The 13,218-nt window shown below is 40.7% G+C and overlaps 1 protein-coding gene and 1 long non-coding RNA gene across 3 annotated transcripts; one reads left to right on the top strand and one right to left on the bottom strand.

Annotated features, from left to right (window-relative positions):
- Nucleotides 1–780: 780 nt before the first annotated feature.
- LOC120060709 lies at nucleotides 781–3,444 on the bottom strand. The gene is made up of 3 exons (XR_005478260.1): nucleotides 3,120–3,444; nucleotides 1,923–2,062; nucleotides 781–1,702 (listed from the first exon to the last, which is right to left on the bottom strand). It is a non-coding gene; the product is annotated as an uncharacterized LOC120060709 (long non-coding RNA).
- Nucleotides 3,445–4,960: 1,516 nt separating this feature from the next.
- Nucleotides 4,961–12,121, top strand: mad2l2 (mitotic arrest deficient 2 like 2). 2 transcript variants are annotated; one of them, XM_039010833.1, is made up of 9 exons: nucleotides 4,961–5,053; nucleotides 5,223–5,272; nucleotides 5,384–5,502; nucleotides 5,596–5,667; nucleotides 5,808–5,908; nucleotides 10,298–10,392; nucleotides 10,687–10,760; nucleotides 10,967–11,059; nucleotides 11,198–12,121. In XM_039010833.1, exons 2-9 carry the CDS (start codon nucleotides 5,233–5,235, stop codon nucleotides 11,237–11,239), a joined length of 636 nt encoding a protein of 211 aa, XP_038866761.1. In that variant the 5' UTR covers nucleotides 4,961–5,053; nucleotides 5,223–5,232; the 3' UTR covers nucleotides 11,240–12,121. The 2 variants fall into 2 exon arrangements, with proteins under 2 accessions (XP_038866761.1, XP_038866762.1); XM_039010834.1 differs by having other exon boundaries at nucleotides 5,015–5,053; nucleotides 5,179–5,272.
- The last annotated feature ends 1,097 nt before the right edge of the window (nucleotides 12,122–13,218 follow it).

Here is a 13,218-nt window from a genome sequence, read left to right as displayed (position 1 = left end):
ATTGTAAAACATTTAAAAAATCTTTTGCACCCCAGTATCCCTACTTCATCATCTGCACATCTATCACTCCAGTGTTAATGCTAAATTGTAATTATTTCGCCACTCTGGCATATTTATTGCCTTACCTCCCTAATCTTACTACATTTGCATACACTCTTTATATATTTTTCTATTGTGTTATTGACTGTACGTTTGTTTATCCCATGTGTAACTCGGTGTTGTTGTTTTTGTCGAACTGCTTTGCTTTTTCTTGGCCAAGTCGTAGTTGTAAATGAGAAAGAGCAAAATAGATGACAGATTTAAAAAAATTCACCGTCATCATTGACATTGTGGACATTACACTCTCTATATGAGCAGTCGCATAGGTTGACTTCAACATTGGGGAGGGGACCATTGCAGAAGACAATTTTGCCTCTAATATTGATAGGGGGTCCGTATCCCCCCTTTCCCCCTGGAAATTACACCCCTGCTCCAGGGCTCAAATGCACAGGATTTTTTTATCTGCATGATAGTTTGATTATAAAGATATTTCTCTTTGCAGACTTGGCAGATTTTAAGTGAGAAAAGGCTGAAACTAAACATATTAAAGTGTATTTTTGTAAAGATGAGGTTTGATATTTGCAGATGATTACACCTCAATACTGACATCAATTGTACATCTACCTGAATAACATTGTTTCCAGTCCTTTTCAAGAGGAACACATCTTGTTTGACCATATATTTCACACACAATGTTTGTGGAATAACACATGGAATCAAGATATTTTCAACAGCCTTTTTATTGCTATTAGTATTTGCTGTGTCCTTTCATAGAAATATTGAAGCCAAATGACCTTGATGTACAGTTGAATAGGCTTACAAAACAAGCTCAATAGTACAATCTTAAAACTACAGAAATGAATACAGTGCCTTCAGAAAGTATTCACACCTCTTGACATTTTCCACATTTTGTTGTTATAGCCAGAATTTAAAATGTATTAAATTGAGATTTTGTGTCACTGGCTTACACACAATAGCCCATAATGTCAAAGTGTATTTAGAAATGATCAACAAGCAAATTGAGGGAGCTTGAAGAATTTTTTTAATAGTAATGTGCAAATATTGTACAATCCAGGTGTTCAAAGCTCTTAGAGACTTACCCAGAAAGACTCACAGCTTTAATCGCTGCCAAAGGTGATTCTAACGTATTGACTCAGGGGTGTGATACTTACCTAAATGAAATGTTTCTGTATTTCAATAAATTAGCACAATTTTGTCAAAACATGTTTTCACTTTGTCATTATGTGGTAAAAATGTAATCCATTTTAAATTCAGGATGTAACACAACAAAATGTGGAATAGGTTAAGGAGTATGAATACTTTCTGAAGGCGCTGTAATATCACTTACTGAGAAGAACATATACCATGAACTGTAAGTCAAACATTTCTAAAAAGGAAACAAAAAATCCTGACTATTATTGAAAGTGTGGCTCCAATAATCTTTGATCCTCTCATACAGCCATTATTTGGTCATTTAAAAACCATATATAATTGATACATCATTCCAGCCGTTGAGGGTCCTTCCTCTCTGAACGAGGGTCCTTCGGTCAGTGGCTGGTCAGCATTTGTGGGCGTAATATCCAATGAGGTATCCTATGATGTAAACAGCCACCGGTGCAGCCAAAGCTCCGGCCACCTTGATAGCTACGCCCAGGTGTAGAGCCTTTGGTAAGCAGAACATGTCATGTAATAAATATGGCCAGTGATTACTGTTGGGGTCAGTTACATACACTATCAGTAAACTCAAGAGGTCAGAATTTGGAGAAGTTAATCAAATAGGATTTAATGGAGGAAAAACAATGTGCACTGAATATAATTTTAATGTGATACACCTTAATTGAAAGTAAAGTAAGTGTTTCTTATACGTCTTATTCAGAGCTTACCCCGTTACACCTGTTCCAGCCACATTCAGATTGATGTTGTCTTAATTCCAGCCGTTGTATTGAACACCAGCAGTGTTGGGGTCCATTTCAGAAGTCATTCTTCCCTGAACGTTATATACTGCAAATACTTCTTCAACAACCTGTGAAGAGAAGATAGTGATGGAGTTGCGCAATATGGACACAGAATAGGTAACAGCGTCATAACACATTTTTACACGTCTTTCAATTGTCTTACCACAATCAATTTAGACCAATTCAGCCCCCCCCCATTCAGGCCAATTTAAATTTCAATACATTTTTTGTATTTTATTATATGTCATTGTATCATAAAATAAGTATTTCTATGACACATTAAAACTCAAAACAGGTGGCTAGAGCTGTGGGACATTGATCAGCTTGCTCAAAAATTATCCGCTGGAAATGATTCCTGTTACAGTACATGCTGATCAGACCGCTCGAGCACGTCTGCATACGCCATCGCATGTTGATTTTGTCCACCCACACCAGACGCGATCAGGACACTCGGGTTGAAATATCAAAATTAACTCTGAACCAACCATATTCATTTGGGGACAGGTCGAAAAGCATTAAACATTTATGGCAATTTAGCTAGCTAGCTTGCTGTTGCTAGATAATTTGTCCTGGGACATAAACATTGGGTGTTATTTTACCTGAAATGCACAAGGTCCTCTGACAATTAATCCACAGATAAAAGGATGAACTGAGTTTTTGTTTCTAGTAATCTCTCCTCCTTCAGGCTTCTTTTTCTTCTTTGGACTTTATATGGTGGTTGGCAACCAACTTTAAGGTGCATTACCAATACCAACTACTTTAAGGTGCATTACCACTACCAACTGGACTGGAGTTTGGACCTCAGTTTATCTTCCAATCACCCAAGTGGATATATGCTCCTAAAAACCAATGAGGAGATGGCGGTCGGTATATGTTCCTAAAAACCAATGAGGAGATTGGAGAGACGGGACTTGCAGCCCGTCTACGAGACACATATAGAACCAAGTTCTATTTTAGCCCCTGGCTACGCAGACACTAGTTGACAAGCGCAAGCAGTGTGGGTGCAATGATTGAATAACATGTATGTGTACATTTCTTTTTCAACGCTCGCGCACGTGACGCAAGCAGTGTGGTCAGCATGTTAGTCACCCAAATTAACCTGAAAATAACTGGAAGTCTACTCACCACTGTGCCCTATCGAGGACTGAAGGCAGATGGTCTTGAAAAGTGTGCCTCTTGCGCTATAATTATGAAGCCTTGAACAAAGTTCAGGTTATTATTATAATTATTTTATCCTTCTCGATGGTTTGATTCGTTTTTTCACCATTCATTTTTCACATAGTGAATTTTACAAACACTTCAAACTAAGTATGTGTTTGGTGTAGGCTTAGCTTGGCGTGACGTTTTGATATCCCTTTAATTATCTCTCAGGCAAGGTGAGTTTTATAAATATATTTGCCTCAATTTACTTTAAAAAAAAGAAGCTAATTAGCTACAGAGAAAACCTCAGTAAGAATACAAATTCCTGCAGGAAGCTCCTGCACGTCATCTCTAGCCGACACTGTCAGCTACCGTTCACCAGCGCGATCAGAGACCTTTGCCCAATCTATGATGAATCCATGTGCTGTATTGAAAATAATTTAATAAAGTGTTGAACCTCTTCCGTCTCCTTTCTCTGTCTTAGCTAGCCACTGATGACACTTTAGCTAGCTAGTTAGCAGAACAGTAGATCAAAAAATAATATTGTATTACTTAGCCTAGATAATTGCTTGTACAGTATGTTGACTTTTATTTCAGACCTTATGACATTTTTCAAGGATGAGCATTAGAGCATTAAAATGGGAAGACCACTAAAAGTCTGGCCATGTGGAGAAGTGCAGCTATTGTGAGGGGCAACTTACCGGTTTAGTCAGGGCCGGCATGAGGGATAAAGTTTATCCTGTGTCGGTGAGTGTAGCTATTAAGTTACGTTTGAGCATCTTAGCAATACAATGTGTTCTATACTGCTGTCAACATTCTACAAGGAAAGGGACACTTAATCAATTTTATTATCATTAACCAGACTACCCCGGATACCAGACTTAGATGAGTGATAACTCAGTTCTAGAATGTTGTCATTGATCATAAGGAATCTAAAAATCTATTGACATTCAGAATTGACTTTGTTTAGACATCCAACCTGTGTTGTTGTTTCATGACCAGAGATAAATATTCAAAGGAACAGTATTTGTTTATTAGAAGTGGTACATGCATTCACACAGTCTTAATTTGTAGGATCCTTCCCACTATATGATTTTAATGTCAAGTGATAAAATCCCAAGTTATCAATTAAAGTTTATGGAAAAACTGCACTTGTCCTCGTGAAAATTACAGTCTATTAAATATTCTACTGCTGTAATGTTATCAATCAAATCAAACTTTATTTATATTGCACATTTCTTACAACAAATAAATGTCAAGGTGTTCAAAGTCATGCATTGAAAGGCATGTGGCACTTAACATCCTTCCTCTTGGCAGGTCTCTATAGGTGACCAGTGGATTCTCTACCACATGAGAATGCCCCCATGGAGCTCAAAAGTGTAGTCATTTTTGTGCATTGGCTATTTTTGTGTGCTAATGATGGATATAACCCTGGATTGCTGATGCTATCCAGTATATTGGCGATTGAGAAGCTTTGAAGCAACCCGTCAGACATAATTTGGCATTCCCCAGTAGGAGCAGTCCTCCAAAGGAATGAATGGAATTATACAGTATTTCAAATCAATGTTTCAAGGACAAATTATATCTATTTAAGTATATATATTTTTGTGGTAGGGACAGTAACAGTAATCTAAAAAAAAATATGCTTAGCTCACATACTATAATTTTAAGGTATCCATTAAGGGATCTGTAATATAATAAATGTGGCAAAACGAATTTAGAAATTAATAAAGGTATTCTATAGCTTTTTTTTTTTTACAGTGGTGGGGGAGTGCCAAGATGGAGGAACGGAGGATTCAACACAGCGCACACAATACGTCAACTAGTGTGTATATAAGATATTAGTGTGCGCCATGTAAACGTCATAACCAAGCGACGACAAGAAGCAGTGGATGTAAACAAATATACAGACGTTGCAGGTATTATTCGCATCTTTGCTGTATATTATGATTAAATCCTGAGAACAGATTTACAAACAACAGTCTTATGAGGTTGAATTGTTCCAGGTTGCAATTCCTTTTTTGACGTTTGAAACGTTCGTTAGGTGGCCTCATATCATTCGACATTATTTGTGTTCTCATCCCTCAGCCACCAGAAAATGACAACGCTAACAAGACAAGACCTTAATTTTGGACAAGGTAGCTAGCTATATCAATTATTTTACATCGACCTGTAAAATGTGCATTTCAATTGAACAATTTATTTTTCATATAGACTCAATCTTCGTTACTGCCTGTCTTCTTTTGCAGTGGTGGCTGACATCTTGTGTGAGTTTTTGGAAGTGGCTATTCATCTCATCCTCTATGTACGAGAGGTGTACCCATCTGGAATATTCCAGAAGAGAAAGAAATACAATGTACCTGTACAGGTAAGGTTATAATATCACCGGTGTAATAACTATTCAGTTACTATTAACGGTTATCTGCAAAATATCCATCACTCATGTTGCATTACCTTCTAGATGTCATGCCACCCAGAGCTGAACCAATACATCCATGATACTCTTCACTGTGTAAAACCCCTCATTGAGAAGGTGAGAGAATACATTAGCTTACATATGATTGACATAGTCTTGCAAACCCAATGGCTCACCATGCTAAATATGTTATTGCATGAGGGCACACCTTTTTTGAGTACATATTACTCGCATGAAGTTCTACATTGCTCCCTCAGAATGATGCAGAAAAAGTGGTGGTGGTCATCATGGACAAAGAGCATCATCCAGTTGAGAGATTTGTCTTTGAGATTTCACAGCCTCCTCTTTTATCCATCAGGTGAGTGTATATATCTTCACTGACATTTTCAACTTCTCTGATAGGGTTGTCACGATACCAGTATTGCGATACTCCGATGTATCATGGCAAGGGAAAAAAAACATGAAACGGGCAACATTTCCTGAGGAAAACAGTCTTAATGTTGGAAAGCTTCATGTTGTCACCCAGAATCACATACATTTTCCAAGATGTAGAACAGAATATTTTACGTACAGTAGGTTTTTTAAAGGACCAAAGTGTTTAGTCTGCTTTTGTGTTTTCCTTTTTGCCATGGAAAATCGGGTATCGTAGTATCGCGATACTGGCATCATGACAACCCTAGTCTTTAATACCTACATGTTTCAAGCCATAGTCCCTGTCCCCAAGAACGCCATGGTAATGTGTCTAAATTACTTTTTGTCCAGTAGCACTCACGTCTCCCTAAAACACTTCAGTGAACAGGCCTTTCTAATCGACCTGGCCGGGGTATCCTGGAATGACATTGACCTCATCCCGTCAGTAGAGGATGCCTGGTTATTCTTTTAAATTGCCTTCCTCACCATCTTAAATAATTATGCTCCATTAAAAAAAAATAGAACAAGGAATAGATATAGTCCTTGGTTCACTCCAGACCTGCACCCTCAAGTACAAACTCAAAAAAGTTCTGGGACACTGTAAAGTCCATGGAGAATAAGAGCACCTTCTCCCAGCTACCCACTGCACTGAGGCTAGGTAACACTGTCACCACCGATAAATCCACAATAATTGAGAATTTCAATAAGCATTTTTCTACGGCTGGCCATGCTTTCCACCTGGCTACCCCTACCCCGGTCAACAGCCCTGCGCTCCCCACAGCAACTCGCCCAAACCTCCCCCACTTCTCCTTTACCCAAATCCAGATAGCTGATGTTCTGAAAGAGCTGCAAAATCTGGACCCCTACAAATCAGCCGGGCTAGACAATCTGGACCCTCTTCTAAAATGATCTGCCGCAATTGTTGCAACCCCTACTACTAGCCTGTTCAACCTCTCTTTCGTATCGTCTGAGATTCCCAAAGATTGAAAAGCTGCCGCGGTCATCCCCCTCTTCAAAAGGGGGAGACACTCTAGACCCAAACTGCTACAGACCTATATCTATCCTACCCTGCCTTTCTAAGGTCTTTGAAAGCCAAGTTAACAAACAGATTACCGACCACTTTGAATCTCACCGTACCTTCTGCTATGCAATCTGGTTTCAGAGCTGGTCATGGGTGCACCTCAGCCACGCTCAAGGTCCTAAACGATATCATAACCGCCATCGATAAGAGACATTACTGTGCAGCCGTATTCATCGACCTGGCTAAGGCTTTCGACTCTGTCAATCACAACATTCTTGTTGGCAGACTCAACAGCCTGGGTTTCTCAAATGATTGCCTCGCTTGGTTCACCGACTACTTCTCCGATTGAGTTCAATATTCCAAAATCGTAGGGCCTGTTGTCCGGACCTCTGGCAGTCTCTATGGGGGTGCCACAGGGTTCAATTCTCGGGCCGACTCTCTTCTCTGTATACATCAATGATGTCGCTCTCGCTGCTGGTGATTCTTTGATCCACGTCTACACAGACGACACCATTCTGTATACCTCTGGCCCTTCGTTGGACACTGTGTTAACTAACCTCCAGATGAGCTTCAATGCCATACAACTCTCCTTCCGTGGCTTCCAACTGCTCTTAAATGCAAGTAAAACTAAATGCATGCTCTTCAACCGATCGCTGCCTGCACCTGCCCGCCCGTCCAACATCACTACTCTGGACAGTTCTGACTTAGAATATGTGAACAACTACAAATACCTAGGTGTCTGGTTAGACTGTAAACTCTCCTTCCAGACTCACATTAAGCATCCAAAATCCCAAATTAAATCTAGAATCGGCTTCCTATTTCGCAACAAAGCATCCTTCACTCATGCTGCCAAACATACCCTCGTAAAACTGACCATCCTACCGATCCTCGACTTCGGCGATGTCATTTACAAAATAGCCTCCAAAACTCTACTCAACAAATTGGATGCAGTCTATCACAGTGCCATCCGTTTTGTCACCACAGCCCCATATACTACCCACCACTGCGACCTGTATGCTCTCGTTGGCTGGCCCTCGCTTCATACTCGTCGCCAAACTCACTGGCTCCAGGTCATCTGCAAGTCTCTGCTCGGTAAAGCCCTGCCTTATCTCAGCTCACTGGTCACCATAGCAGCACCCATCCGTAGCACGCGCTCCAGCAGGTATATCTCACTGGTCACCTCCAAAGCCAATTCTTCCTTTGGCCGCCTACCCTACCAGTTCTCTGCTTTCAATGACTGGAACGAACTGCAAAAATCTCTGAAGCTGGAGACTCATATCTCCCTCACTAGCTTTAAGCACCAGCTGTCAGAGCAGCTCACAGATCACTGCACCTGTACATAGCTCATCTGTAAATAGCCCATCCAATCTTCCTCATCCCCATACTGTATTTATTTATCTTGCTCCTTTGCACCCCAGTATCTCAACTTGCACATTCATCTTCTGCACATCCTACCATTCCAGTGTTTAATTGCTATATTGTAATTACTTTGCCTCCATGGCCTATTTATTGCTTTACCTCTCTTATCCTACCTCATTTGCACATGCTGTATATAGATTTTTCTACTGTATTATTGATTGTATGTTTTTTTATTCCATGTGTAACTCTGTGGTGTTGTATGTGTCGAACTGCTTTGCTTTATCTTGGCCAGGTCGCAGTTGCAATTGAGAACGTGTACCTGGTAAATAAAGGTGAAATAAAAAAATCTGTAGCCATGAAATACTTTGAAAGGCTGGTCATGGCTCACATCAGCACCATCATCCCAGACACCCTACTACTCCAATTCACATACTGCCCCAACAGATCCACAGATGATGCAATCTATATTGCACTCCACATTGCCCTGAGAATGGTGTTCATTGATTACTGCTCATCACGTTCAACATCATTGTTCTCCTATTAGCTCATCATTAAGCTCAGGACCGCGGGACTGAACATCTCCCTCTGCACCTGGACGGGCAGCCCCTGATGTGTAGCCCCCAGGTGATGAGGGTAGACAACACATCAGCTATGCTGACCATGAACACGGGGCCCCTCAGGGGTGCGTGCTTAGTCCCCTCCTGTACTCCCTGTTCACCCACGACTGTGGCCGCGCACGACTCCAACACCATCATTCAGTTTGCACATGATACGACAGTGGTAGGCCTGATCACTGACAATAATGAGACAGCCTACATGGAGGAGGTCAGAGACCTGGCAGTGTGGTGTCAGTACAACAACCTCTCCCTCAACGTCAGCAAGACAAAGGAGCTGATCGTGGACTACAGGAAATGGAGGGCCCCATTCACATCAACAGGGCTGTAGTGGAGTGGGTCGAGAGCTTCAAGTTCCTCTGTGTCCACATCACTAAGGACCTATCATGGTCCATAAACACCAACACAGTTGTGAAGATGGCATGACAACACCTCTTCCCCCTCAGAAGGTTGAAGGTTGAAATACATCCTCAAAAAGTTCTACAGCTGCACCAATGAGACCATCTTGACTGGCTGCATCACTGCTTGGTATGGCAACGGCTTGGCATCCGTCCGTAATGCGCTACAGAATGTAGTGCGTACGGCCCAGTACATCACTGGGACCAAGCTCCCTGCCATCCAGGACCTCTGTACTAGGCGGTTTCAGACGAAGGCCCAACATTTTTTCAAACACTCCAGCCACCATAGACTGTTCTCTCTGCTACCGCACAGCAGCGGTACCGGAGCGCCAAGTCTGGGACCAAAAGGATCCTGAACAGCTTTTACCCCCAAGCCATAAGACTGTTGAACAGTTAATCAAATGGCTACATGGACTATTTGCATTGTCCCCCTTTTTTTGTTGCACTGACTCTGTTACACTGGCTCTATGTACACTCACTGGAATCTACTCACACACTACTCTGACACTCCAACAAACACACACACTACATATGCTCACACACACAAAACACATGCATATTGACGCCACCTACACTCACATATAGACACACTTTCACACTCTTCACACACTCTACTGCTATTATCTATCCTGATTGCCTAGTCACTTTTACCCCTACCTACATGTACATTACCTCAATCACCAACTACCTTGTACCCCAAACACATTGACTCTGTACCGTTACTCCTTGTATATAGCCTTGTTATTTTATTGTGTTACTATTTTCCTTGTCGGTTTTTTTCCTCAAATGTTCTTACTTTTTAGGGCTCGTAATTAAGCATTTCGAGGTGAAGTCTACACCTGTTGTATTCGGCGCATGTGACAAATACAATTTAATATGGTTTGTTGTTGGAATGCCCTTTTCCATACCTTGATCTTTTACGGGTTACTCTTCTGGTTCTACAGCTCTGATACATTGCTGTCACACGTGGAACAGTTACTGAGGGCGGTTATCCTGAAGATCAGTGTATGTGATGCACTTCTGGAAAACAACCCACCGGGTAAGATTGAAAAGCTATATTGGAGAATGGAGAGACACTCAGTGAGAAACAACTCTGTGTAAATCGATAGCTGGAGGTCTGCTGCTATATAAGTCTTGCATTCCCAAACAAATTCCCTTGTGGATATATATATTTGTTTTGACAAGGAAGTCATATTGAGACCTTTTACAAATGTGCCCCGTATAATACAATGTAAAAATACACATTATACATACAGTATACAATTTCTGTTAAGTTGTTGTCTAGCAGCGGTCATAGTATTGTAATATGTCTATTTACTTTCCACTGTCCCAGGATGTACGTTTACAGTGCTGGTCCACACCAGGGAGGCTGCCACCCGCAACATGGAGAAGGTTCAGGTCATCAAGGTCAGTGTTGTCACAAACATGACATTTCAATACTGTATGTGTGTTTACATTTACATTTAAGTCATTTAGCAGACGCTCTTATCCAGAGCGACTTGTGTTGATTGTAATACACTGACTTGTTTGTGTACCTACATCCAATCATATATGTTGTATTCTAGTGTGTGGCCTGTACACTCCACATGTGATGTTGTCATGTTCCCCTCCAGGATTTTCCATGGATAGTTGCAGATGAGCAGGAAGTACATATGCAGGAGCCCAGACTCATACCCCTGAAGACCATGACATCAGACATTGTGAAAGTAAGCAATGGCATGGTTTTTTGTGAAGATTACAACACTTGTATGAAAGCCCATAGTAATAGACAGTAATATTGTTTGAATGTGAATAATTTCATGTTGTGTAAAATTTGTATGTAACAACATATTTTCTTTGTTTAGATGCAACTGTACGTGGAGGAGAGGGCACAAAAGGCTTCATAGATCAAGCTTGACAAAAAAAGATGGCAATCTGCACTGCAGCTGCCACAATATAATCAACTAGTTGAGGTGTGCATTTGGAAAAGTGGGGATCTCTGGATCTTCATTCTAATGCTTGAACTGTGAAAACTTTGAGAAAAAAACTGTTTTTTGTCATAGTTTGACTTGGCAAGAGGGGATAGGCAGAGTCAGTTATCGGTTCAGCACTGTATCATTGCTCATCACAATGAAAATCATTTCGTATGTACATAGTTATTACAGCAAAGCATAAGGGGTATTATCTGTGGTATAGTGGGCATTTGTGTTCCCATTCTATTTGTCTCCAGTTGGTGTATAAAGCAATGTTTAAATGTACCAGAGGCTGCGTTTACACAAGCAGCCCAATACTGATATCTTTTCCCCTAATTGGTCTTTTGACCAATCACATCTTTTCACAGATCTTTTTCAGAGCTGATCTGGTTAAACAAAAGAGCAATTAGTGAAAAAAATATCTGCATTTGGCTGCCTGTCTAAATGCAGCCCTTTTGTGTTGTATGAAGCTATGTTTACACTATGATGTTAATTATTGTGTTCACTAAAACATGCTTTTTGGGGCAGTCTCAGGTGGATACGGTCTACCTGGATACGGTCTACCTAGACCGGTGCTCTCTAACCCTATAGCCCTGATTCTAGACAGTCGATAACAGGAATGACCAAACAGGTTGCATGGTTTGATATTGTAAGTGTTGAACAATGACATGCTCCATAAGAAAGTACTCAACTCAAACTGCAAAAATGCTTTGTAAATAAATGTGGATTTAGTTGTTTATGATTTGTTTAGTATTTGAGTTTTGTTTTTTCATAATGCATTCTACTTTGGAAAATAAAGTGTTTAGTAGACTGTAATACTTTTTTGTCAAGTTATGTTCCATTCCACTGTAATGCACCTTACCATAAAATGTCCTTAAATCTCGGATACTGATTAGAATTGCTTAACACAAGGAGGTGTTGTAAATCTAATGGACGGACTGAGTACAATGCAAATAACAATTGACCTTACAGAAGTGCACTTGCTCTGTTTATTATTTGATGGAGAATGCAGGTAGGGGTATCTACAATACCATTGAGGGTATTCTTCCACACCTATTCTTCCATTGAGGGTATTCTTCCACACCTATTCTTCCATTGAGGGTATTCTTCCACGCCTATTCTTCCATTGAGGGTATTCTTCCGTTGAGGGTATTCTTCCACACCTATTCTTCCATTGAGGGTATTCTTCCACACCTATTCTTCCATTGAGGGTATTCTTCCACGCCTATTCTTCCATTGAGGGTATTCTTCCACGCCTATTCTTCCATTGAGGGTATTCTTCCATTGAGGGTATTCTTCCACGTCTATTCTTCCATTGAGGGTATTCTTCCACACCTATTCTTCCATTGAGGGTATTCTTCCATTGAGGGTATTCTTCCACGCCTATTCTTCCATTGAGGGTATTCTTCCACGCCTATTCTTCCATTGAGTGTATTCTTCCACGCCTATTCTTCCATTGAGGGTATTCTTCCATTGAGGGTATTCTTCCACGTCTATTCTTCCATTGCGGGTATTCTTCCACACCTATTCTTCCATTGAGGGTATTCTTCCATTGAGGGTATTCTTCCACGTCTATTCTTCCATTGCGGGTATTCTTCCACACCTATTCTTCCATTGAGGGTATTCTTCCATTGAGGGTATTCTTCCACGCCTATTATTCCATTGAGGGTATTCTTCCATTGAGGGTATTCATCCATTGAGGGTATTCTTCCATTGAGGGTATTCTTCCATTGAGGGTATTCATCCATTGAGGGTATTCATCCATTGAGGGTATTCTTCCATTGAGGGTATTCTTCCATTGAGGGTATTCTTCCATTGAGGGTATTCTTCCACGCCTATTCTTCCATCGAGGGTATTCTTCCATTGAGGGTATTCATCCATGCCTTCTTCCAATCATTTTATTGTTCTTTGGT

This window comes from Salvelinus namaycush, chromosome 16, assembly GCF_016432855.1.
Source record: "Salvelinus namaycush isolate Seneca chromosome 16, SaNama_1.0, whole genome shotgun sequence".
Lineage (NCBI taxonomy): Eukaryota > Metazoa > Chordata > Actinopteri > Salmoniformes > Salmonidae > Salvelinus > Salvelinus namaycush.
The sequence above is the reverse complement of the archived record's forward strand: the minus strand, read 5'-3'. Positions and strand labels throughout refer to the sequence as shown.